At 37.3% G+C, this 27,037-nt stretch overlaps 1 protein-coding gene and 1 pseudogene across 1 annotated transcript in view; one reads left to right on the top strand and one right to left on the bottom strand.

Moving 5' to 3' along the window:
• Mettl25 (methyltransferase like 25) overlaps positions 1-27,037 on the top strand; it is a 101,405-nt gene that overhangs the window by 73,144 nt on the left and 1,224 nt on the right. Inside the window, exons 9-11 of the mRNA XM_055627885.1 lie at positions 3,210-3,303; positions 25,863-25,937; positions 26,548-26,619. Of these exons, the coding sequence (XP_055483860.1) occupies positions 3,210-3,303; positions 25,863-25,937; positions 26,548-26,619 (241 nt within the window). The remainder of the gene's footprint in view (positions 1-3,209; positions 3,304-25,862; positions 25,938-26,547; positions 26,620-27,037) is intronic.
• Positions 20,742-21,302, bottom strand: LOC129691709 (40S ribosomal protein S7-like; annotated as a pseudogene).

The raw sequence follows: 27,037 nt of genomic DNA, 5'->3' as shown, positions 1-27,037 counted from the left end.
ACACACACACACACACACACACACACACACACACACACACACACACACACAAATTTAAGAATTCAGAAATGGTTTTTTATTTAATGGAGTCAGAGAGATGGCTCACTGGTTTTGGTGCTTTGCTCCAAAACCTAATTATCTGAATTCAGTTCCTGAGCTCCACATAGTAGAAAAGAGTATACATGCTCTTGCAAGCTGTCTACTATCCTCCACATAGGCACCACACCCGTGATCACACACACAAAATAAATTATTTGAAAATGAAAATATAGTATGCATAGAAAGAGCTAATGTCTCGTTCTAAGAACTGTAAATGTGTTATCCATGGTAATTTTTGCAGTTTCTCTAAAAGTTAGGTATTACTGGTATTATTATGAAGCTAGTAAATGGTAGAACTACTATAATTGAAAACTATATATTTATCTATGGTGCTTTCTTTGTTGAAGAACTCCAAAGGGAACAGTGACTACTGTAGAACAAATAGAATCCTTGCACCAAGGGAAAGAATTAATGGCTTTTCCCTTTGGGGGTGGGGAGGATACCTACAAGCATTCTTAGCATGAAAAGCAGAAATTGGTATTAAATGGCATCTTTTCTGGGTGGCTACTCAGTTCAGCTAATATTCTGTGATTTTTAAGCTGTACCTATCTACTATATCAATATCTATTACACATAAGATGTATTACTATGGAAAAAGGGCACACACCCTGTAAAAGTTGTTTTCTGCTTCCTCCACCTGTATCTGTCAAATTCCTTTTCACTCAAGAGAGTGGTAAAATAAGAAATTGAATGAAAAGATAATAAAAGCTATAGAATAAGTACATTGTTAAAATTCAGAAAAAGAAAACTGTTAACTACTTTACCAAAAAAAGAATAGGTACACCTGAGCTTTTCAATGTGAAAGACTAGTATAGCTAAAGAGAGTAGGGAACCTCCTAACCTATTCAGAAGTGACTGCGTGCATAGGTAAAACAAGCAAAAGTGTGGTCAAAGATCCAAACCAGTAAGCAGTCGTTTTAAAGGAGAAACCAAAGTCTAGAATGTAATGAACAGTGTGTGAGAAGGTGGGGAAATGTTGGTATAAATGTGGGTCCTGCTTGTATAACTGAGGATTTTTTTTTTTAATCTAAAAGTTATGTACATTTGGGGTAGAGATCTGACAAAGCGATTCTTCTTTTAAAAAATCTTCTAAAAAGATATATAAACAGAAATGAAGAAAGATTTCAAAGATGGGGTAGAACACTGGTGGTATGATGGAGAAAAAAGAAGGAATGGGACAGGAAAGGTCATGGGGCGGGAGATGGGAGACAAGAGACTGGGGAGATAACTGACACTACAGAGCTTTGAAATGCCTTATAGAAACTACTGGAGATGCTTCCAAAAGTACATAGTATGCACGTAAGAGTTTAAATGGTGGAAAACCCTGTAAAAGGGGCCAGTCCCACTCCCACATAACATGGGCCATTGAATAAAAACCCCAGTAGAGAAATTATACTGCTGCCCACCTGGAAGCTCTGTCCTCACTGGTAATTTTCATGGTTCTGGAAGGTTCATTTAATTTAAATGGGAGAGAAAAATCATAAAAAGTCTCATTTATTTGTAAATATTAGGAACTGTGATAGTAACTGGCGTGGCAAGGTATGTCCACTGAGGTAGTGGCACAGATGTTAAGGAACTAACCAACAACATTCTGGCTGGATTTAAAGCCCATGCCACAAGTATTAACTGGCCAAAACTGCATAACTGATCAGGTCATAGATCCAAGGGGACAACCTAATACAGCAATGCACGCCCCCGCATGTTCTTATCTTTATACCCATAGTTTAGTACATTTCTCAGTCCTCATCAGAGAGGCTGCGTTTTACAGTAGATGGTGATTAATATGGAGAGCCACAACTAAGCAACCAACAGAGAATAAGACTGTGTGGTGCTTAGCTCTAAATGAGGCATCTGTATGCCTTTTCACCCTTTGGTCCAGGAATCATTTCAGAAGAGATGGTGAAAAAAAATTGTAAAAGCCTAGGGTAGTGGACTTTAAGGCTGTATTTGCCAGACATGACAGCATCATTGAACACATAGTTATGATTGCACACATAATGCATCAAACTAGCCAGATTACCAACATGAATTGGGAGGGGTTACAGAATCTGACCCCTAGCTCAGGAGTTATTAGCAATTGAGGGAGAATGGAGGACAGGGAGGCAGTTTTTATTAGACTGCTGAGGGCCTACCCCTGCTTCATTAGATCATCCTGTACCATGCACATATGCACAGCACTTAGTGGACTTTATGGGTTTCATAAAACAGCACAAAAAGTGGTAAAGGAAAAGAGATGGAGGATAAAGAGGATAAGGGGAGGAATTAGGAAGAAATAGGGGTAGTTTTGATGGAAGTATATGCATTTGTCCATGTATAGCATTCTCAAACAGTTATTTTAAAAAAAATTCAGGAAATATTTGGAATTACAAATATATGACATAGAAGAAGAATTGAGTCTGCTATTTGAAGTATAGATAAAGAAATCTAAAATACATTGCAAAAGTAGGATAGAATATAATGTCTAATCACGGATTAAATATTCTCTTATCAGTAAATGGGATTTTATTGATCACTTTTGATACCATCTAGATTATGCCCCTGATTTTTACATTATGCCTAAGTTGTAGCCAAAATTGAGAGATGTGATAGACTATCATAGTATTATTTGAATTGAAAACTATTTCATGATACTTTGTATAAATTGTAATAAAATCTGCATGGCATAATTGATAGTCAGACCCCAGTTGGCTATTATAACTTGGTAGCTCCCTTGAAAAGCTGCTGAAGTATTGCCCCTGTTAGAACATGTTGCAATGAAATGTGCAAAGTAATGTCAAGCCAAGAAAAGTAAAATGTGTTTTGAGTACAGTGGAAACTTTTGAGGACATATTTCTCGTTAAACTGAGATTTTTAATAGTATAAGTTTGAAACGTATCTTACATAGTATTGTGTGCAGAAAATTATCTGCCACTGCTGTGTATTCCAAGAATTCTCAGAAGCAGATCCTGATATGTCATTTACAGATGTTACAAAAGTATTATTTCATTTTATCACATCTGCATTTTATGTAATATATATGGAAGGTATTTTAAAATATTCCATGTTGAAATTTAAAACCATCCACACTTTAAATTAGAAGAACTAAAAAGATACTCACTTTTGTTTTGCAGTGATCGGCACGTTGGTAAAATTTATTCCAAATGTTCTTCCTTTCTGGATTATGTCAGAATGTCTCTAAAGAAGCTTGGATTAGATGAGTCCAAGGTCAGTGTATAATTGATTACCTTTTATTTTCACAAAATACAAGAAGTAGTGTTTTCAGTCGTACAAGAAAACAGTGGATTGAGGCAATACAAAATCATTTACTTTCTACTTTTTCCCTCCTCTAAAAAGTCTGAATTATATTGAAATTAAGCCTCTATTACCCTTTTTGCAATTTACTTTCCCTGTCAAATATACGGAAAGATTATTATTGCATATCATCAAAGAGACTCCTTCTTTAGTTTTGTTGTTGTTTTGTTTTTGGTTTGTTTGTTTTGGTTAAAAGCATATGTGATTTCACTAAATAAAATAGAGTTAAAAATCAGATGGAAATTAGAATTAAACAAAGAAGAAATGACTAATTTTAAAATTAGTTATATGCAGTTTTATGGCTAATTATAACTTTCAACATTAAATTCACATTGTCTATAAGTGTGAGCATTCTGTTAAGTTGTAGCATCACATTAGCTCTGAGCTAACATTGTTGGAAGTAAATAGTAAGCTAGGTGACTCTGAGGGAAAAAAATTCAAAAGTATATTTACTAAGAAATTTAATTGAACTACTGTTACTCTGGCATAATAAGTTGATTTTTTTTTTTCTTCATGCTTTTCAACATCATCCTATAATACTGGCTAGTTCAGTAAGAGAATAAAAGGAAGTCAAATGTATTCTTACTGGGAGGAAAGAAAATTATCCTTGTTTAAGATAGCATAATAATTTTCTGTTAAAAACATCTAAAGGAATAATGAACAACTAAAACAATAAAATTGAACAAGATAGGATATAAAGATAATACACAGGAAATTATTATCTTCTATAGCAACAATGGACAAGTTGAACTTGAAATTAAGATACAATAGCATTTACATGAGCATCTTCTCCCAAAATGAAATATATAGATTTTTCTAATAGAAAACAAATAAAATGTTTCTACAGTACAAAATTGAAAAGAAAGTAAGTGGAGAAACAGTCTGTTTTCATGGATAGGACACTTCACTGTTCTCAAGATGTCAGTGCTTCCCAACTTGGATTTGTGTGCCAGTACAATCTCAGTCAATATTTCAGGAAATTATATTATAGATATAGAAACTGTTTCTAAGTCTTTTACAGAAAGGCAAAAGAATAAAAAAATTCTAACAACATAAAATGACAAGAAAGCTTAGGAGTTATTGCTAGGTATCTGCAGAGTAGACAAATGAATCATGGAACAGAGTTGAGAATACAAAAATAGACCCACACAAATACAACAAAGTGGTCTTTGGCAAAGTGACAAAGGCTGTAGAATAGAACAAAAAAACCCTTTTTACCACATGTTGTTCAGACAATAGGACATATACAAGTAGATAAGTAAATTTAGAAACAAGCTTTACATCTTTCCCAAACTCAAATTCACATATGTAAAATGTAAGTCTATGGCATTTCTAGAATATAGTGCGAGAATCTGTAATTTGGTGTAATGATGATTCTTTGGGTAGAACAGCAAGGTCAGAATTCATGAAAGTTACCTTCCCATAAAAAGGGTAGTATGGGAATGGATCCCGATGTAAAGTACAGTCCTGAACAACCATAGCGCACAGAGCATCTGTAGTAAATACATTGTTCCTATGACACTAATAATGAGGGAGTCTGCTTGTGGACAGTCGCAACATATTGCAGGTATTCTGACCTTTCCTAAAAGAAATACTTTAAGAAAATACTTACAGTAGATGCTTACATTATTATTCAAAACTAATTTAGAAAGAGTCTCAGGAAAAGACAAGTATCACTAAATAAAATGACTGTCTCAGATGATTTCTTTAATTAGCTAAGAAAGATGTTAATAATGGCCTTTTGGTGTTGTTACAATCTGTTTTGTTTTGTTTTGTGTTTTTAAAAAAAAGTGTAAGCTGGAATACATTGGGAAAGAGGAGGGCCAGCAGCTATCTTAGGGTATATAAAATAATGGTGTACTAGGGAAAAGAAAACAAATTGATAAGAATTGTTTGGGGGTGTGCTGGTGACTTCATTTTAGACAAAAGAAATTTTTAAAGTACCATCTTTTACGCCAGAGTGTTTGGATACAGGAAAAGTGATAAAACCACAGTTATATTTCTGATATCATACAGATATTTCATTTTACTTGCACACCAAGAAACTGAAGTATTAAAATTAAAGTTTACATGATAATGCAGTAGGTATCTGTATATAACTTTATTTTTTTTAATTTTTTTTAACTTTTATTAATTACACTTTATTCATTTTGTATCCCCCCCCCATAAGTCCCTCCCTCCTCCCCTCCCGGTCCCACCCTCCCCCCTTTCTGCATGCATGCCCCTCCCCAAGTCCACTGATAGGGGAGGTCCTCCTCTCCTTCTTTCTGATCTTAGTCTATCAGTTCTCATCAGAAGTGACTGCATTATCAGGGTTCTAGGTTATCTCCACAGATAGTCCTTGGTTGGAGTATGAGTCTCTGGGAAGTTCCCTGTGTTCAGATTTTCTTGTTCTGTTGCTCTCCTTGTGGAGTTCCTGTCCTCTCCAGCTCTTACTATTTCCCACTTCTTACATAAAATTCCATTCACTCTGCCTGTCAGTTGGCCATCAGGCTCAGCATCTTCTTTGACAATCTGCAGAGCAGAGGCTTTCCGAGGCCCTCTGTGGCAGGTTCCTAGGTTGTTTCCTGTTTTCTTTTTCTTCTGATGTCCATCCTCTTTGCCTTTCAGGGTGGGGATTGAGCATTTTTAGTTAGGGTCCTCTCTTTTGCTTAGTTTGTTTAGATGTTCAGATTTTAGTGGGTTTATTCTATGTTGTATGTTTATATGAGTGAGTATATACCATGTGTGTCTTTTTACTTCTGGGACAACTCACTCAGGATGATCCTTTCCAGGTCCCACCATTTACCTGCAAATTTCATGATTTCCTTATTTTTCATTGCTGAAGTAATTACAATGAAGTAATACTTCATTACAATGAAGTAATACTTCATTGTATAGATGTACCACAGTTTCTGCATCCATTCTTCAGTTGAGGGGCATCTGGGTTGTTTCCAGCTTCTGGCTATTACAAATAAAGCTGCTACAAACATGGTTGAGCAAATGTCCTTTTTGTGTACTTGAGCCTCTTTTGGCTATATGCCTAGGAGTGGTATGGCTGGATCTTGAGGAAGCGCTATTCCTAGTTGTCTGAGAAAGCGCCAGATTGATTTCCAGAGTGGTTGTACCAGTTTACATTTCCACCAGCAGTGGAGAAGGGTTCCCCTTTCTCCACAACCTCTCCAGCATGTGTTGTCCCTTGAGTTTTTCATCTTGGCCATTCTGATGGGTGTAAGGTGAAATCTCAGGGTTGTTTTGATTTGCATTTCCCTAATGGCTAATGAGGTTGAGCATTTCTTTAAGTGCTTCTCTGCCATTCGATATTCCCCTACAGAGAATTCTCTCTTTAGCTCTGTTCCCCATTTTTTAAGTGGATTACTTGGTTTACTGTTTTTCAGCTTCTTTAGTTCTTTATATATACTGGATATGAGTCCTCTGTCAGATAAAGGGTTGGTGAAGATTCTTACCCAATCTATAGGCAGTCACTTTGTTTTGATGACGGTGTCCTTTGCTTTATAGAAGCTTTTCAATTTCATGAGGTCCCATTTATTGATTGTTGCTCTTAGAGCCTGTGCTGTTGGTGTTCTGTTCAGGAAGTTTTCTCCTGTACCAATGAGTTCTAGGATATTCCCCACTTTTTTTTCTAGCCGATTTAATGTGTCTGGTTTTATGTTGAGGTCTTAGATCCACTTGGACTTCAGTTTTGTGCAAGGTGATAAGTATGGATCTATGTTCATTTTCTACATGTAGACATCCAGTTGGACCAGAACCATTTGTTGAAGATGCTATCTTTTTTCCATTGTATGGTTTTGGCATCTTTGTCAAAGATCAGGTGTCCATAAGTGTGTGGGTTTATTTCAGGGTCTTCTGTTCGGTTCCATTGATCCACCATTCTGTTTCTATGCCAGTACCATGCAGTTTTTTAAAATTGTTGCTCTATAGTACAGCTTGAGATCAGGGATGGAGATACCTCCAGAAGATCTTTTATTGTAGAGGATTGTTTTAGAAATTCTTGGTTGCTTGTTATTCCATACGAAGTTGAGAATTTTTCTTTCCAGGTCTGTAAAGAATTATGTTGGCAATTTGATGGGAATTGCATTAAATCTGTAGATTGCTTTTGGTAAGATGGCCATTTTTACTATGTTAATCCTGCCAAGCCATGAGCATGGGAGATCTTTCCATCTTCTCTAATTCTTTCTTCAGAGACTTGAAATTTTTTTCATACAAGTCTTTGACTTGCTTGGTTAGGGTTACACCAAGGTACTTTATGTCATTTGTGTCTATTGTAAAGGGTGTTGTTTCTCTAATTTCTTTCTCAGCCCTTTTGTCTTTGGTATACAGCGGTGCTTCTGATTTTTTTCAGTTAATTTTGTATCCGGCCACTTTGCTGAAGGTGTTTATCAGCTGTGGGAGTTCCCTGGTAGAGTTTTTGGGGTCACTCATGTATACTATCATATCATCTGCAAATAGTGATAATTTGACTTCTTCCTTTCCCATCTGTATCCCCTTGATCTCCTTCGACTGTCTTATTGCTCTAGCAAGGACTTCCAGCACTATGTTGAAGAGATATGGAGAAAGTGGGCAGCCTTGTCTTGTCCCTGATTTCAGTGGGATTACTTTGAGTTTCTCTCCGTTCAGTTTGATGTTGGCTATAGGCTTGCTGTATATCGCCTTTACTATGTTTAAGTATGTGCCTTGTATCCCTGATCTCTCCAATACTTTAAACATGAATGGATGTTGGACTTTGTCAAATGCTTTTTCAGCATCTAGGGAGATTATCATGTGGTTTTTTTTCTTTCAGTTTGTTAATATCGTGGATCACATTGATGGATTTCCGTATATTGAACCACCCCTGCATACCTGGGATGAAGCCTACTTGGTCATAGTGGATAATATCTTTGATGTGTTCTTGGGTTCGGTTTGCAAGTATTTTGTTGAGTATTTTTGCATCAATGTTCATAAGGGAGATTGGCCTGAAATTCTCTTTCTTTGTTGAGTCTTTGTGAGGTTTAGGTACCAAGGTGACTGTGGCTTCATAGAATGAGTTTGGTAATATTCCTTCTGTTTCTATTTCGTGGAATAGTTTGAAGGGAATTAGAGTTAGCTCTTCTTTGAAGGTCTGGTAGAATTCTGCGCTGAAGCCATCTGGTCCTGGGCTTTTTTTGGATGGGAGACTTTTGATGACTGCTTCTATTTCTTTGGGGAATATAGGACTATTTAGTTGATTTACCTGGTCCTGATTCAGCTTTGGTAAGTCAAATTGATCAAGAAAATTGTCCATTTCATTTAGATTTTCAAATTTTGTGGCATATAGACTTTTGAAGTACGTCCTAATAATTGTTTGGATTTCCTCAGTGTCTGAAGTTAGGTCCCCCTTTTCATTTCTGATTTTGTTGATTTGGGTGGTGTCTCTCTGACTTTTAGTTAGCTTGGCTAAGGGTTTGTCGATCTTGTTGATTTTCTCAAAGAACCAGCTCTTGGTTTCATTGATTCTTTGAATTGTTTTATTTGTTTCTAACTGATTGATTTCAGCCCTGAGTTTGATTATTTCCAGCCGTCTACTCCTTTTTGGTGTGTCTGCTTCTTCTTTTTCTAGGGTTTTTAAGTGGGCCATTAAGTTGCTTGAATGAGCTGTCTCGAATTTCTTCTTGAAGGCACTTAGTGCTATGAACTTTCCTCTTAGCACTGCTTTCATTGTGTCCCACAAGTTTGGGTATGTTGTGTCTTCATTTTCATTGAGTTCTAGGAAGACTTTAATTTCTTTCTTTATTTCTTCCCTGACCCAGCTGTCATTTAGTAACAAATTGTTCAGTTTCCATGTGTGTGTAGGCTTTTTGCTATTTCTGTTGTTGAAGTCCAGCTTTATTCCATGGTGATCAGACAAGATACAAGGGATTATTTCAGTCTTCTTGTATCTGTTGAGGCTTACTTTGTGACCAACTATATGGTCTATTTTGGAGAAGGTTCCATGAGGTGCTGAGAAGAAAGTAAATTCTTTTGTGTGTGGGTGTAAAGTTCTGTAAATGTCTGTGAGGTCCATTTGATTCATGACCTCTGTCAGAGATATTGTTTCTTTGTTTAATTTCTGTTTTGTTGACCTGTCCTTTGTTGAGAGTGGGGTGTTGAAGTCTTCCACTATTAATGTGTGGGAATCTATATGTGGTTTAAATTTTATCAATGTTTCTTTTACAAATGTGGGTGCTCTTGTATTTGGGGCATAGATGTTCAGGATTGTGATGTCTTCCTGGTGGAATTTTCCCTTGATGAGTATGAAGTGTCCTTCCCCATCTCTTTTTATTAATTTTGGTTGAAAGTCTATTTTATCAGATATTAGAATGGCTACTCCTGCTTGTTTCTTGGGCCCATTTTCTTGGAAAGTCGTCTTCCAACCTTTTACCCTCAGGTAATATCTATCTTTGTGCCTTAGGTGTGTTTCTTGTATGCAACAGATTGCTGGGTTTTATTTACGTATCCATTCTGTTAATCTGTGTCTTTTTACTGGAGAGTTGAGTCCATTGATGTTGAGAGAGATTAATGACCAGTGGCTGTTAGATCCTTTGATTTTGATGTTGGCTGTGTTCATAAGGTTGTGTGCTTGGTTACTTTTTGTTTTACTGTAGTAAGGTTAATTATTTCCTGTGTTTTCTTGACAGAAGCTAATTTTCTTGGGTTGTATTTTCCCTTCCAGTGTCTTCTGTAATGCTGGATTTGTGTGTAGGTATTGTTGAAATTTGTTTTTGTCATTGAATATCTTGTTTTCTCCATCTATGAGGACTGAGAGTTTTGCAGGGTATAGTAGCCTGGGCTGACATCTGTGTTCTCTTAGGGTCTGCATGATATCTGTCCAGGCCCTTCTGGCTTTCATAGTTTTTGTTGAAAAGTCAGGTGTGATTCTAATGGATTTGCCGTTATATGTTACTTGGCCCTTTTCCCTTGCAGCTTTTAGTATTTTTTCTTTGTTCTGTATGCTTACTGTTTTGATTATTATGTGGCGGGAGGATTTTCTTTTCTGGTCAAATTTGTTGGGTGTTCTGTAGGCCTCATGTATCCTTATTGGCTTCTCCTTTAACTTGGGGAAATTTTCTTCAATGATTTTGTTGAAAATATTTTCTGGGCCTTGGAGAAGGGAGTCTTCTTTTTCCTCTATACCTATTATTCTTAGGTTTTGTCTTTTCATATTTTCTTCTATTTCTTGGACGGTCTGTGTCAGGAATTTTTTGGATTTAACATTTTATTTGACAGATACATTGATTTCTTCCATTGTATCTTCTACACCTGAGATTCTTTCTTCCATCTCTTGTAGTCTGTTGGTTATGCTTACCTCTGTAGTTCCTGTTTTCTTCCCTAAATTCTTCCTCTCCATTATTTCCTCCATTTGTGTGTTCTTTAATTTTTCCAGCTCTATCTTCAGGTCTTGAGTTGTTTTGTTTAGTTCCTTCACCTGTCTGATTGTATTTTCCTATTTTTCTTTTAGTTCCTTCAACTCTGTTTCTTTTATTTCTTTCAGTGATTTAATTATTTCTTCTCTGAAGGCTGCAAACTCTTTGGCTACATCTTCCCGTATTTCTTCACGGATGACCCTAATCTGCTTGTCTTTAACTTCCTCCATTTCTTTACGGATAGCCATGATCTGTTTGGTTTTATCTTCCTCTAATTCTTTATGTATTTTATTTGTTTCCTCTATTATCCTCTTCATCAGCATAGATGTAAGGTCATCTTCTTGATTTTCTATTATGCTGCGTTGTCCAGGGCTGTTCGCCCCTGGATGGCTGGGTTCTGGAGATGCCATATTTCTCTGTCTTTTGTTGGTTGAGCTTTTACGCTGACCTCTACCCATTGGGCTGATTTAGGTGTTGGCTGTTAGCTTCTGTGCTTCTTGGAGTCCTGAGGTAGGGAGAATCCCCTTGGCTGGAAGATGATTTTTCCTGAAGGAGTCCTTCTCTGCTTTTTGGTGATGGTCACTGTATGGCCAGTGTTTCTCAGGAATTGCCACTGCTCACCTCAGGTGTATAGCCCTGAGTAGTAGCTGTGGTCTTTGTTAGGCAGGGGGGATCCCCTCTTACCCATAGAAGTTTTCAAGATAGCTGCCCCACTCTTGGGTTTCTCATTATAAATTTAGTGAGCTGCTGCTGTTGTTACAGTTTTCCAGGTACAGTCCTCTTGAAGAACCTGCTGATTCCCTAGCTGTGGGGTTTTCTCCCAACAGGGAAACTCAGTCTGTTCTCCTGGGGCACACAGTTCTGTCCGGGAAAGTGAGAGGAGCTCCCAGCAAGTCTCTGGGCCAGAGGCTGAGTGCTCCGCTCTGGGCCTGGAGAATGTGCACCTAGGTTGAGTTGGCGCTTGGGGGCGCCGCTCTGGTCTGGAGGCTGGATGCCTCACTCTGGACCAGAAGCTGTGTGTCCCTGTCTGTGGATGGCGGCTGCAGGCACTGCTCTCTGGTCGGGACACTGTGGGTGCGGCCCTCTTGAAGGACCAGGGATTCCCACAGTTTTGACAGTCTAGCTAGGGATAACTGGTTGATCCTTGGCACAGTATCTGAGGGCTGCTGTAATGGCTCTCTGGCTTTTGTAGGTCTGAGGATGCAGCTGTGTGTCCCAGTGCCCTAGGGGAACTCAATAATGGTGGCTGAGCGCTCCTGCCTGCACTAGAAAGCTAGAGCCTCGAGTCTGTGTGAATCCAGAAAGTCTTTTGGTGCTGGGTGTCCTGAGCATTAGACCTGATGATCCCCCCCGCTGGGGGTTTCCTCCTGCCAGAGACACCCAGTCTTTGCTTTGGGGACCGCTGTTCTGTCTGGGATGGCGAGTAGAACCCACAGGCACAGACGCCCACCTGTGGCTCCGCCTTTCTGGCCATTGGTTCTCTGGGCATCTGCCTAAACTGCGTAATTTTCCGAGACCTTTTTGGGGTGGGGGTGTCGGCTGAGTGCTCTGTGATCAGATCATCAGTTTCCCTCTCTGTGGGTTTGTACCTGACAGTGAAACTCAGTCTGTGGTGCCCTGGTGCCCTGGTTCCTGGGGCCCACAGTTCTATCTGAGGCAGCGAATCAGGCGCGCAGGCAGTGCTCATAGAAGACCCCTGTGACCTGATAAATTTGGTCCTTGTGGAGCTCCTGTCCTCTCCAGGTCATACTAACTCCCCCTTCTTTCATATGATTCCCTGCACTCTGCCGAAGGTTTGGTTATGAGTCTCAGTATCTGCTTTGATACACTGTTAGGCAGAGTCTTTCAGAGGCCCTCTGTGGTAGGCTTCTGTCCTGTTACTTGTTTTTTCCTACATCCAATGTCCATTCCATTTGTCTTTCTAAGTGACGGTTGATCATCTTACCCAGGATCCTCTTTCTTGTTTATCTTCTTTAGTGTGCAGATTTTACAGTATGTTTATCCTATCTTGTAGGTCTAGTATCCACTTATAAGTGAGTATATACCCTGTGTGTCTTTCTTCTTCTGGGATTCCTCACTCAGAATGATCTTTTCTAAATCCCACCATTTGCCTGCAAATTTCTTGATTTCCTCATTTTTAATTGTTGAGTAGTATTCCATTGTGTAAATGTACCACAATTTCTGTAACCATTCCTCAACTGAGGGACATCTGGGTTGTTTCCAGGTTCTGGCTATTATGAATAAAGCTGCTACGAACATGGTTGAGCAAATGTCCTTGTTGTGTACTTGAGCATCTTTTGGATATATGCCTAGGAGTGGTATAGCTGGATCTTGAGGAAGCACTATTCCTAATTGTCTGAGAAAGGGACAGATTGATTTCCAAAGTGGTTATACAAGTTTACATTCTCAGCAGCAATGAAGGATGTTTCCCCTTTTTCCACAACCTCTCCAGCATGTGTCTACCTGGATGTCTATATGCAGAAAAATGAAAATAGTTCCATATTTATTTCCCTCCACAAAACTAAAATCCAAGTGGATCAAAGAGCTCAACTTCCTGAACAGAACACCAACAGCACAGGCTCTAAGAGCAACAATCAATAAATGGGACCTCATGAAACTGAAAAGCTTCTGTAAAGCAAAAGACACTGTCAGAACAAAACAACAGCCTACAGACTGGGAAAGGATCTTCAACCCTATATCTGACAGAAGGCTGATATCCAAAATATATAAAGAACTAAAGAAATTAAAAAGCAATAAATCAAGCAATCCAATTAAAAAATGGGGTACGAAGCTAAACAGAGAATTCTCTGTAGAGGAATATAGAATGGCAGAGAAACACTTAAGGAGATGCTCTACGTCCTTAGCCGTCAGAGAGATGCAAATCAAAACGATGCTGAGATTTCACCTTACACCCATCAGAATGACTAATATCAAAAATAAATAAAATAAAATATGTAAAGAGAAGGAAGGAAGTAAAAAGAAAGAAAAGAATCAGTGTCAAATATTCTTAGCATTTTATTTATATATTTAATAACTAAAACTGACCTAATGCCCTATGTGAATAGCTAAAGTAACTCTAGCATAAATAACCCTGTCACAGAATTCTAGTTAGTGGTGAAAAAGAATAAGAATATATGAGAGAACTATATAAGTCCAGTGGGAATTCTGCCAAAGACAAATATGCAGCGTACACGATTATACTTATATGGCAATATTGGTATGGTAAAGTTATAGAGAACATGTAGGTATGATTAGCAAATTCAAGGATTTAAGTGAGGGCTGAGAGCAGGAGAAAGCAGGTATATCCATGAAAAACAATAATACCAGGGACCTCTGTGTGGATGCCAATGTTCTCCATTCGGTTTTTTGACTGATTAAACAACTGCAAAAAATAAAATAAAATATGGACACTAAGAACATATGATACATAGACCTAAGTATATACAATTCTGGACGTTTCTTCTCTTGGAATTCTAAAATGTTAGTATTAGGAGTCAGGTCAAAGGGTGGATAGCATTTCCAAGCTTTGTTTCTAACGACTGTATGTGCACTTACAATTTAATTAAAATAAACACTTTAAAAAAACAAAACAACAACAAAAAAAACCTCAGGCACTGAATCTTAGTGTAGTGAGTGGCTGCTCTATGCACTCATCAGCACCTTTGGCCTCTGTCCACTAGATGGCAGTAGTAGCACAGTGATAAAACATTTGGCAATTACCAAAATTGCCCCCTGTTGACAACCACTGGTTTTGTGGGGTTTTGTTGTTGTTATTTGTTTGTTCTTTAATTTCATCTGCAGCCACCTAACCTTCCCATTATGTGTATATTTTTTTAACGGCCATTTACTGTCCACAAGTTTGGGAAAGAAAAGGGGCACTATGCAATTATTATAGTATATTGGTTGTATGCTTGAAAACTTTTATTTTCAAGATGATCCCTTCTTAGATCTTGTAATATTGAAAATTTTTAGTAACCTTGGAGTGGTGTTCATTTACCCCCTTCATAAAGTCTGGTTTATTGTAAAAGCATATTTACCATTTTCCAAGAAAGTTAAGCCTAAATATGTACCTCTGAAATCAAATTGTGGCACAGTGTCAAGTACCTTGTGGCAAATAGCAGGATTCTCTTCTTTTTGGAGGCTGAATAGTATTTCACTGTGTGTGTGTGTGTGTGTGTGTGTGTGTGTGTGTGTGTGTGTGTGAGTGACACATGCTCACAGCTACCACAGGTTTAATCTGTTAGCTTGTCAGTGAAACAACAGGTTGTTAACATATCTACGTTCTAAAGAATAATTCTGCAGTGAACATGGGAGCATAGATATTTTTCCAAGATGGTGATTTCATTTGCTTTAGATATATGCCTAGAAGGATCGTGGAGTCTCAAATCTTAGTAAGTAGATTACAAATAGGAAAGAAGAGGGGGAAGAAGAAAGAATAGGCCCCTATATTTTACCTTCCATTTAAAAAAAAATCTCTTTTACTTCCCTTAAAATTCAAATTCCCAAAGATTAATTGTGTACATAGTTTCATAATGTCTAGAAGTACTATGCACATAGTTCTGTCCTCTCTGTTTCTGCAGAGGAGCACAGTAACAATAATCTTTTGAGAAATAGTACACAATATTCTCAGTCAGCCGGAGAATACTATGGCCATTTGAGCCTGTTTGCCACTGGTTTTATTTCTCCATGCTCGATTGACAGGATTTAAGAAATTAACTGTACCTCCAAAGCCACCTCTTTTAAATTGTTGCCTCTCTTTTGTTCTTTTGGATATTTATTTAAAAAAATCAATTTTATTAGAATTTATTTGTTTAATAATAACATTTAATAATAACTTATTAACATTTTTTGTTCAATATGTTATTCACTCCCTGTCACTACCCTGTCTTACACTCCCTCCTGTTTAGACTCCTTCCCCTTCTCAAATAGCCCTCTTAATTTTCATGTCTCATCTGTGTTATGTGCATGTGTGCTGTGTGTCTGTGTGCCTGCTAACTAGGATTCATATCTGAGAAAAAAAAATATGTGATACTTGTCTTTATGTGTCTATTTCTCTTATGACCAGTTCTGTCTTAGGTCCAGTTCTGTCTAGACCTAATTTAATTTTTCTTTGTGTCTGAATAAAACTCCCATTATATATGTATGTCACATTTTATCTGCTTCTGTATTGATGAACACTTAAGCTTATTCTATAACTTGGGTATTATGAATTGTGTTCCAGCAATCATAGTAGAACTCATTTCTCTTTAATATAATAACCTACATTCCCATGAATGGTATAGCTGGATCATATGGTAGTTCTCCTTTTAGTTTCAGACACTTTTTAGAACTGTACTATTTTCAGTATGAATTTGCCATTTATATCCTTTATTTTATGAGGTATAGTCCTTCTGCTTCTCCTAACCTCTTTAGTCTATGTGATATATTACAGCTATTGATTTGTGTATGTTGAATCATACTTCCCTCAAAAGAAAAAAAAAACTTGATTATAGTGTGTGATTTTTATAATGTATTGTTGAATTGAGTTTGCAAGTATTTTATTAAGAGTTTTTACGTCTATATGTGTTTCATTCTTAATTTAATTCTAAGAATTTTTTCCTTTCCTCCATGGCTTTTCAGTGACCCTCCCTATCTTATCATTTAGGAGTATATTGCTTGGTTTCCAGAAATTTGTTGAGTTTCTGTAGTTTCTCTTTCTGTTTACTACTATCTTTATTCCATTATTATCTAACATCATATGCAAATTAATTTGATTCTTTTGTATTTTAATGACTTGACTTAAGGCCCTAATTGTAATTCGTTTTAGAGGAAGTTGCATGGGCTTTGTGTTCTATAGCCATTGGGAACAAAATCTTGTAGATGTCTGCTATGACATTTTAAGTCTGAATATTCTTTGTTGAATTTTTATATGAGTGATTTTTCTGTGGCTGAAACTAGGGTGTTGAGGTCACCCATTCATGCTGTGTATATGCCTGGCTGTTCTTTATGCTCCCTAGTTTGTTTATCAAAGCTAGAGCTCCAACAGTTGGTCAATGTGTATTTAATTGTTTTTTCTTCTTGATGGACTATACTTTTTAGTAATATGTAGTGACCTTTTTACCTCCTTAGACTGTATTTGTCTTTGTGTTTTCTTTGTAAGGTAATATGCCTATTTCTTACTACAAACTCCTGTATGCTTTCGTTTTCTGTGGTAGTCTTTATTGTTAAGTTGTGTCTTTTAAAACAAAGGACTAGATCTTCTGGTTTGATACAGTCAGCTAGTCTACATGTCTTAATTGGAGCGTTGAGACCATTAAAATCCATCAATGCTAAGATGCTTGCTGACTCCTATTACTACATTTCTAATGTTGGTCTGATACTATTTTGTTGTTTTGTTTTTCTCCCTTCTTTATCTTAGACGTGTGTTGCCTACTGAATTGGAAATGTTTCATTCTATTCTAGTTCTCATTCAATTAAAAAAGGTTTATTTGTGTGTGTTTGTATGTTTACATGTACATTTATACATGGGGCCCATGGAGGACAGAAGAAAATGTTGTATCCCCTGTATCTATGTTACAGACAGTTGATTTGTCCAGCATGTATATTGGGAGCTAAAATCTAGTCCTTTGCAAGAACAAGTGCTCTTAAACACTGAGCCTTCTACAACCCCATAATGCTCATTTCTTAATCTGTTTCTCATAAGATGTATTCTTCCATATGCTCTTGTGTTGTGACTTTCTTCCTTCTGTGTGTGGAATTTCTTTAAGTATCTTCTTTAATGCTTGCTTACTGGCGGTGAATTGTTTTCATTTGTGCTTATCTTGGAACGTATTTCCCATCCATTTTAAGCTATATTTGTTAGATAAAATATAATTTATCTTGACAGTTATTTGCTTTCATGACCTGAAATATATCATTCCATGTGTTTCTAGTTTTTAAGCTTGTTTAAGTTTTATTTGTTATTATTGTGTGTGTGTGTGTGTGTGTGTGCATATGGGGAAGGTTCATATGTTTGATGCACATGTGGAGATCAGAGAACAACTTTGTAGAGTTGGGTCTCTCCTTCCTCATTTATGTGGGTTCCAGTGATTAAACTCAGGATACCCACTGCACCATTTCACTTAGTTTTTACCTTTTCTGTTAAAGGGTATAATGTTGTTCTGGTATGTTTGACATAGGAAGTAATGAGTTTTTCTCTTGCTACTTTGTTCCTTTGTTCTCTAGCTTTAACATTTTTAAAATATGTCTCAGAGAGAGATTCTTTTCTAGCTGTGTCTATTTGGGGTTCTAAGTTGCTCTTATAGTTATCCATTCCTGTCATTCCCAACGTTTGGAAATTCTTATAATTGTATTAAGTGAGTAGTTTTTCTGTTCTCCTTAATTCTTGAGCTAATTTTGTACTGGTCAGTGGTATCGCAGCAACTTTAGTTTCACCATCTAGTGATGGGAAATAATTCAGTTATTAAGTCTCTGATCAGGTGTGAAATAGAAAGAACCTGTGAAGGACTGCAGCTCTCATGAATTTATCCAGTGTGTGTTCTGAGCTTCATTAAGGCCACTTTTGCTACTCTGCAATCCTTATAGGTCTTTAAAAAAAAATAGAATAAATACAAAAAAAAAAAAAAAAGAGATCCTTTGAAAGTAATATACATGGATTTTTGTATTAGTTACTTTGCTATTGCTGTGAAGAAATGTCATGACCAAGACAAACTATAGAAGGAAATGTTCTCTTGGCTTATGTTCCCAGATTCTGTCATGGCAGAAAATCATGATAGTGACAGGCATGGTAGCAGGAACAGTTGAGAGCTCATTTCTTGACTCTCCAGAGGAAATACAGAGAGCAAACTGGGAATGTTATGTGACTTTGAATTCCCAAAGCCTCTCCCAGTGATGTTCTTCCTCCAGCCGTATCACTGAACTAACAAACAGCTCTGCCAGTCGAGCACCAGGTATCTGACTCTGTGGGGAACACTCTCATTAAAACCACCACAGTATTCTAATCACAAAGACAGGCAGCGTAACTGTCAACTAATTAGGTTGGGGCAGTACATAATAACTTTCTTCATACAGTAGACTCTGGAAACAGAGAACAGAAGATTTCCCCAGTCAACAAAGCTGGCAGACACTGTCAATATTAACAGGGACAGGTTCTGTGGATTGTATGGAGCCTTGATATGAGGTGTGAACAGTGCTTTACTCCAGCATTCTTCCTCTCACAACTTACAACCCATTTTGATTTTTGAAAAAAAAAAAAAAAATTCTATATCATTCTAGAAGATTGTAAATTACATGATCAATATTTCTCAAACTGTTCATCAAAAATAAGAAAAAGTATCAAAGCTAATACAGATGAATGTTATGTGACATCCTGTGTTTGATTCTGAAACTGAAAATGTATGTTATGCAAAAGCCAAGGAAATCTGAGTATAGTATGAGCTTTAATTAAGAATGTATCAGCATTAATTCTCTAATTAAAACTAATATACCACTTACATAAGATGGAGAGATGGGAAGAGTTGGGGTAGAGGGAAAACATGATCAGAATAAATTGTCAGATTTTTAAAAAAAAATAAAATGCATATATGAAGATTATGCTATTATCAAAACTACTGAAACATGATTATATACCAGCGTGAGGCTGGAGAGATGACTCAACAGTTAGGATCACTTGCTGCTTTTGCAGAGAACAAGAATTTAGTTCAGAGTATGTATATATATATATATATATATAGTATGTAGGGGGGTTCCATGGGATCTGTCACCCTCTTGTGGCCTCTGTGAACACATGCATACACTCAGCACACATACATATACTCAGACAAATGTATATGCACATAAAGTTAAAAAAATCAATCAGTCAAAATATTTAAACAGCATAAGATGTTTATAAATTTCTGTTCATGCAAATATTGTTCTGAAATATTTTATCCTGTTGAATTTAGTGATTATAAAATAATTGATATGATTTTGATTTTATAGGAGATTAAGACATAAGTTAAGTAGATTTTCTTTTTTGTGAGGCTTTGATATACTTTATTTTAAATACCTAGTAAAGGTGGAGAAAATATGGAAAGCTGCTTCCTGGGCACCTGAATTACATTTTTTTAGATGCAGGCACAAGTGGCTGGAACAACCCAAAACATCCAAGGCCACAGACTTGGTCACCAATTTCTATGGAAGATTGTAAAGCTCTTATAGTTGTACTTTTTATAAATTCTCATTCATCCACCTCTCTCCAGGTCTTCACTATATCAATTAATATATATTAGTATTAATACATATTAAATAATATAATTAGTATGTATTATATAATAATGGAATTAGTATATATTACTATATTAATTTTTATTAAAAATAGATTCATTTCTCATACAATCTATCTTGATTATAGTTTTTCTTCCCAGTTTCTCCCAACATTTTCTCATCCTCCACCTCTAGTACTTTTCTGTTGCTCATTAATGGAGATCAGGCAAACTTTGACCCCCCCCCAAAAAAAAAAAAGATAACTAAGCATGACAAAATAAAATATATGATGAATCAAAATCTATTGTATTGAAGTTGAAGATAAGTGGACTTTTAAGACAAGGTTTTTTTCTTTGTGGCCCCGCCTGTCCTAGAACTCGCTCTGTAGAGCAGGCTGGAACGCTGCCCATCTTTGCCTTCTGAGTACTAGGATTAAAGGTGTGCACCACCACCACCACCACTGCTCCTTAAGTGGACTTCTAAAGACAAAATCTAGGTCACTGGGAAAGGAGTACTCTAATTTTAGACAACTAACTCCATAGCTGTTATCTTGTCATACTTACATATTAACAGGCATTGTTCACATGAAGAATGTTTGTTGTGCATGTTTTCCAGTACTGCAGTTATCAAGCACACTGGCTGCAAAGGAAGAATGAAGAGGAAATCCATGCTTGCCTACAAATAATTCTTTCTTTCTTTCTTTCTTTCTTTCTTTCTTTCTTTCTTTCTTTCTTTTTTTTTTCTTTCTTTCATTTTATTCAGTCATTTTCTTTACAACTGAAACTCTAGGAATTCAAAATTAATATCATTGCCTGTGAGCTTCTTATACACACCAGAAAAAGTTTCAATCTTGTGTTCCACATTGTTCTGCTGTTCTTTGTCTAAATAAACCTTTATGAGCTGCTACCATCCAGTTTCACACAGAGTTCTTACCCACAATTTCACTTGGGAAAACCAAGTCCTCAAGGAAGGTGCCATGCACTGCTGTCAAGGTGCAGCTTCTGGGGCGCTTCTGCTTGTTTTTCGTTGGCTTTGGCAGAATCCTTCTGTGAATATTGAAGACTATGTGCTTTCTACTGAACTTTTTCTCTAATTCACGAACTAGCCAGACTTGGACTTTCTGGAAAGATTTCAGCTGAGAAACTGCCACAAAAATTATGCCAACTTCACCACCAACTTCAATTTCCTTGGCCATGATGATGTTGAGTTCCTGCCCTTGCTCCTTGAGATCTGAGTTCATCTCCAGATGGAGCAGTGCCTGAGAGATGCCAAACTCAACTCCTCCAGCCTCTCACCATTGAGCTTCACAGTCTTGGCACTCGAGCTATACATGGCTTCTTCCTTATGGAGTGCTGGCTTAGAAGAGCAATAAATTTATTTCTAAGCAGATTAAATATTAAGGTTTGTAATAAAGACAGAAGAAATTGTGAGTTCCTGAGCAGTTAACAGAAAAATGTTTCCATCTGAATCTTAACTCTTGAAATTCTTCCAGGCAGCATGAATATGGTCAGGTGTACAAAATCTACTGGGCAGTAACACATATACTCCATATACATTACCTTACTAATATGTAAGGTCAGATTTAGCCAGAATAATTGAACAAATTACAGGGAGGGTTGGAGAGAGAAGAAAGGGCCTAAGAGGATTGTTTGTTTACTATTTCCACTCCAATTCTCTTTCAAACTGACCATTTGTTTGACCACAACCATACTCCTTACAGACAGCTCAATTCATACTAAGGGCTTTTTCTACAGTTGGAGTTTGGACAACAGGAAATAGAATTATATTCAGTGCTTCCATCAGCCATCAGTGTACATTCAGTGTTCAAAGGTAACAGGGATACAAGAACAGCACAGTTCACATTTAAAGTAATCTATCAGCAACCATTATTTCCCATATTTTCTCTGGATAGTACACTCCTACTATACTCAATTATCACGCTTGGAGCTACTTTGTAGGACATGTACAAGTCTTCATTCAGCAGTTGAACTTAGTGGTTAGTGAGTCAATTATTTTCATTTCTAAACTTTTAATGTCAGTTTTATTACTAGAATAATAATATAAATCATATGTAATTGATGAAGTTGCATATTCAATAAACTGAATGCAAACAAAATTGTTTTTATAAAATGAATGTCTTTGTGGAGTACTGACCAAACAGGAGTAATCTGATGAAACTGCTCCCAAAGTACATGTCAAAAACAAACATGGTGGTGTACCCTGGAATCCCAGCACTTGGGGGCCCCAGGCAAGAGGAGTGCAAATCTAAGACCAGACTGGGCTACACATCAAGACCTAATCTCTTGAAACAAAAATGTCAACCAAATAAGTAAAATACATGTGTGATAGTTTCAACGAGAACAGCAATCAGGCCATGGATGCTTAGTCTCCAGGTGGTGAAACTGTTTGGGAAGGATTAGGAGGTGTGGCCCTGTTAAAGGAGGTGTGTGAATGGAACTGGAGTTTGAGGTATCAAAAACCCATGCCATTCCCAGCTAGCTCTCTGGCTCTTTGTTTTGGTTGTTTTACAGTGTAATTCTCAGCTACTGTTCCAGTGCAATGCCTACATGCCTGCTTGTCTGTTGCTTTGTTCCCTATTGTGATAGCCATGGACTCACCCCCTGAAACTGTAAACTTTCAATAAATTTTTTCTTCTATAAGTTGCCTTGGTTATGGTATCTCATTACAGCAATAGAAAAGTAACTAAGACAACACATCAAAGCAAGTGAAAGAAGACAAAGACTGAAAAAAAAATTAAAAAGATAAATATGTTAGAGTTTTCTCATATGTATTTCTTTTTCAAATTCTTCTATAGCTTTGAAATTCTAAATCTTAAAGTACAAAAGTGTATAGTGGCAATCAGAGGCAAGTGAATGTCTGATCTCACAAAGGTCAAAATCAAAGCTTTAGCATATTTCTCCCAATGTCCTAAGTTTATCAGTTGAAGGACAGTGTGAACTCTTAATCTCTATCATGTTGATTTCTGCAAATATGGATTTTCTATGTGGCTCTGAATTCTCCATGTTATTTTCTCTTGGTGCCAGTTGAGAAGAACCAGTGGCTGTGGTTTTGTTGTTGTTTTGTTTTGTTTTGTTTTAGCTAGCACTTATTGACTTTGCTGTTTAGGAGACATAGTGTTAGAGAACTATCTTCTGTTGGGTTTGCGGGACCTGTGATGCCAGATATGTCTTTGGGCTCTTCCTGTGTCACTTCATCATGGCTATTGTACTTTATGAGACACCTAATTTAAGATTTAAAATGAGGCTCATAATCTGCTTTTATACAATGCTAGGTAGAGTCTTTCAGAGACCCTCAGTGGTAGGATCCTATCCTGTTCCCTGTTTTCTCTTTCTTCCAATGTCCATCCCATTTGCCTTTCAGAGAGAGGATTGATCATCTTACCCAGGTCCTCCTTCTAGCTCACCTTTGGGTGTACAGACCTGGAGAGGACAGGAGCTCCACAATGAGAGCAACAGAACCAAAATATCTGGGCACAGGAGTCTTTTCTGAGACTGATACTCCAACCAAGGACCATTCATGGATATAACCTAGAACCCTTGCTCAGATGTAGTCCATGGCAGCTCAGTATCCAAGTGGGTACCCTAGTAAGGGGAACATGGACTGTCTCTGACCTGAACTCAGTGGCTAGCTCTTTGACCGCCTCCCTTGAAAGGCAGAGCAGCCTTGCCAGGCCACAGAGGAGGACAATGCAGCCAATTCTGATGAGACCGGACAAGCTAGGGTCAGATGGATGGGGAGGAGGACTTCCCCTATCTGTGGACTTGGAGAAGGACATAGCAGGAGATGAGGAAGGGAGGAGGGAGGGGCTACAGCTGGGATACAAAGTGAATAAACTTTAGTTAATATAAAAAAGAAAAATATCAAAAAAAATAATAAAAAATAAAAATTTCAAAGGCCCTCTGCGGTAGGCTCCTATCCTGTTACTTGCTTTCTCCTACTTCCAGTGTCCATCTCATTTGTTTTTCTAAGTGAGGATTGATCATCTTATCCCATTAGGTGTAGAGATTTTAGTATGTTTATCCTATCTTATGGGTCTAGTATACACTTATAAGTGAGTATATACCGTGTGTGTCTTTCTGCTTCTGGGGTACCTCACTCAGGATGATCTTTTCTCTGAAAGACTCTACCTAGCAGTGTATCAAAGCAGATGCTGAGACTCATAACCAAACTTTGGGCAGAGTGCAGGGAATCCTATGAAAGAAGAGGGAATTAGTATGACCTGGAGAGGACAGGAGCTCCACAAGGACCAAATTTATCAGGTCACAGGGGTCTTCTATGAGACTTGTTTCTCCAAGCAAAGACCATGTATGGATATAACCTAGAACCCCTGCTTGGATGTAGCTCATGGTACCTCAGTATCCAAGTGGGTTTCCCTAGTAAGCAGAACAGGGACTATTTCTGACATGAACTCAATGGCTAGCTCTTTGACCTCCCCCTTCCCCAAGGGAGGAGCAGCCCTGCTAGGCCACAGAGGAGGACTTTGCAGTCAGTCCTGAAGATACCTGATGAGCTAGGTCAGATGGAAGGGGAGGAGGACCTCCCCTATCAGTGGACTTGGAAAGGGGCAGGAAGGAGATGAGGGAGGGAGGGTAGGATTGGGAGGGAATGAGGGAGAGGGCTATGGCTGGGATACAAAGTAAATAACCTGTGATTAATATAAAAAATAAAAATTATAATAAAAAAATAAAAATTTAATTTTAAAAAAAGATTTAAAATGATCTGTTAAAGAAGTACTGTTCCTGTGGCCTGGTAAGGCTGCTCCCCCCTGAGGGGGAGGTGGTCAAAGAGCAGGCCAATCAGTTCATGTCAAAGACATGTCCCTGTTCCCATTACTATGGAACCCACTTGGACACTAAACTGCCATGGGCTACATCTGTGCAGAGGTTCTAGGTTATCTCTATGCATGGTACTTGGTTAGTGTATGAGTCTCTGGGAAGACCCCTGTGTTCAAATTTTTTTGGTTCTGTTGCTTTCCTTGTGGAGCGCCTGTCCTCTCCAGATCTTACTATTTCCCACTTCTTTCATAAGATTCCCTGCAATTCCCTCAAAGGTTGGCCATAAGTCTCAGCATCTGCTTTGATAGTCTGCAGGGCAGAGCCTTTCAGAGGCCCTCTGTGGCAGGTTCCTAACTTGTTTCCTGTTTTTTTCTTCTTCTGATGTCCATCCTCTTTGCCTTTCGGTATGGGGATTGAGCATTTTAGCCAGAGTCCTCCCTCTTGATTACAATGTAGCCACTTCTGATGACATCTGATAGACTAGGATCAGAAGGAAGGAGAGGAAGACCTCCCCTATCAGCGGACTTGGGGAGGGGCATGTGTGCAGAAGGGGGAAGGAAGGTGGGATTAGAAAGGGAGGAGGGAGGGGTTTATGGGGGAATACAAAGTGAATAAAGTGTAATTAATAAAAATTAAAATAAATTTAAAAAGTACTGTTTCTGTTTCTTCCTATATTTGCTTATTTGAAATATTCTGGAGATAGAAGATGAAAAAGCAATGCCTAGATTGGTACTTTATTTCAACCAAGGCTAGATATTAAAGGTTATGCATTACTACAGATATATGCAAATTTATATACATTATAAATAAGTTATAGCTTCATATATTGCTTGTTTTGCTTATTTAGCTAAAAGTGAAATATTTTACCACTATGTACTGAATTTGGAAAAAAACAAGATAGGGTTATTTATGAAATGGTAAAAATATCAATTCAAAATATTTGAATTTGAATTTTATATGTACTTGCTCTTCAACTCTTCACACATTACAGTTATCTTAAATCGGTATTATACTTACTTTAGGTTATATTATAGGAGTTCTTAGTAATTTAACTTTAAGCATTGATAAATTTATTCTTACTGTTTTTATTTGCAAGGTCTCTGAAGAAATTATAATGGACTACTATGAGAAACATAAACCTAGAATGAATGAGCTGGAGGCATTTAATATGGTAAGTCATATCTATGTATGTGTATATATATATGTATGTATATATATATATGAATTATATTGGGTATGTTGCTAGACTAGAAAAGTATCCTATTAAATTTTATCATGGGCCAACCAATCTGTGTTGTTGTTGTGTGTTTGAGAGTTGGTGTGTCATGTGTGTGTTGTCTCTGTAGGAAAACTATTTGGGATCATTTCCTATTTCGGAACTATATTAGGTGTTAGTAATGTCATAAAATGAGCACATGGTAGATTTCCTTTAAAGTGCATCATAAATGCACAGAGTGATGCTTCAGAGTTCTTTGAACACATGTTGATCTCCAGAGCAGTTATTTCACAAGCTTTCCTTTTAATGAATTGCATTCTTGAGAGTGCTTTAAAAGCTTTCCATCACATGATTGCTTCCTGGATTCCACCTCATGTCTCTTAGAAGGCATTCTTTTCCTATTATTGGTAAAGAAAAGCTTTTGATCTGTAGTATTCATTTCTGAAGATGTACAGTGGGTATCGGGTACCTGACATATGTGCAGTTTTGTAGATATATTTTGTCAAACATAAATGTTAAGCAAATAAACTTTTAAAGCCCCAATCCCTTTCATGTTTTCTTGCAGTTGAAAGTTGTTCTGGCTCCTTGTATAGAAACCCTGATTCTTCTTGATCGACTTTGTTACCTGAAGGAACAGGTCAATTGTGTTACTTTTCAATACGTAGCAAATATCTTTATTAGGTAGAATAAAACAAGTAAATTCATATAGCTGAGTTAATGTTATTTCATAGAAATGAGTAAGGTAATGTCTCTCGTGCTGTAATACCTTTAATATTCACTTATTTCCTACTTACTAGATGCACATATGTACAGCAGATGTCCTCAGGAAAATTGCTGTAATAAACTTGATGTTCTTTTAATTATGTGATAGTTAATATTCATAGGCAATGAATATAAGCAACCATATATGATTTTAGAGCCAAAATTAATTACAGCCAGACATTAAAGATCCTGTGTATACATTTCACTTTTTAAGACTTGATCTTTAATGTGCTTTGGACATATGTGTCCTATAACGTACAAATGTCTTTCTAATCAATGAAGAGTATTTCTCC

The sequence above is a fragment of the Psammomys obesus genome, unplaced genomic scaffold (assembly GCF_907164565.1).
Source record: "Psammomys obesus unplaced genomic scaffold, mPsaObe1.curated_primary_1811, whole genome shotgun sequence".
NCBI lineage: Eukaryota > Metazoa > Chordata > Mammalia > Rodentia > Muridae > Psammomys > Psammomys obesus.
The sequence above is the reverse complement of the archived record's forward strand: the minus strand, read 5'-3'. Positions and strand labels throughout refer to the sequence as shown.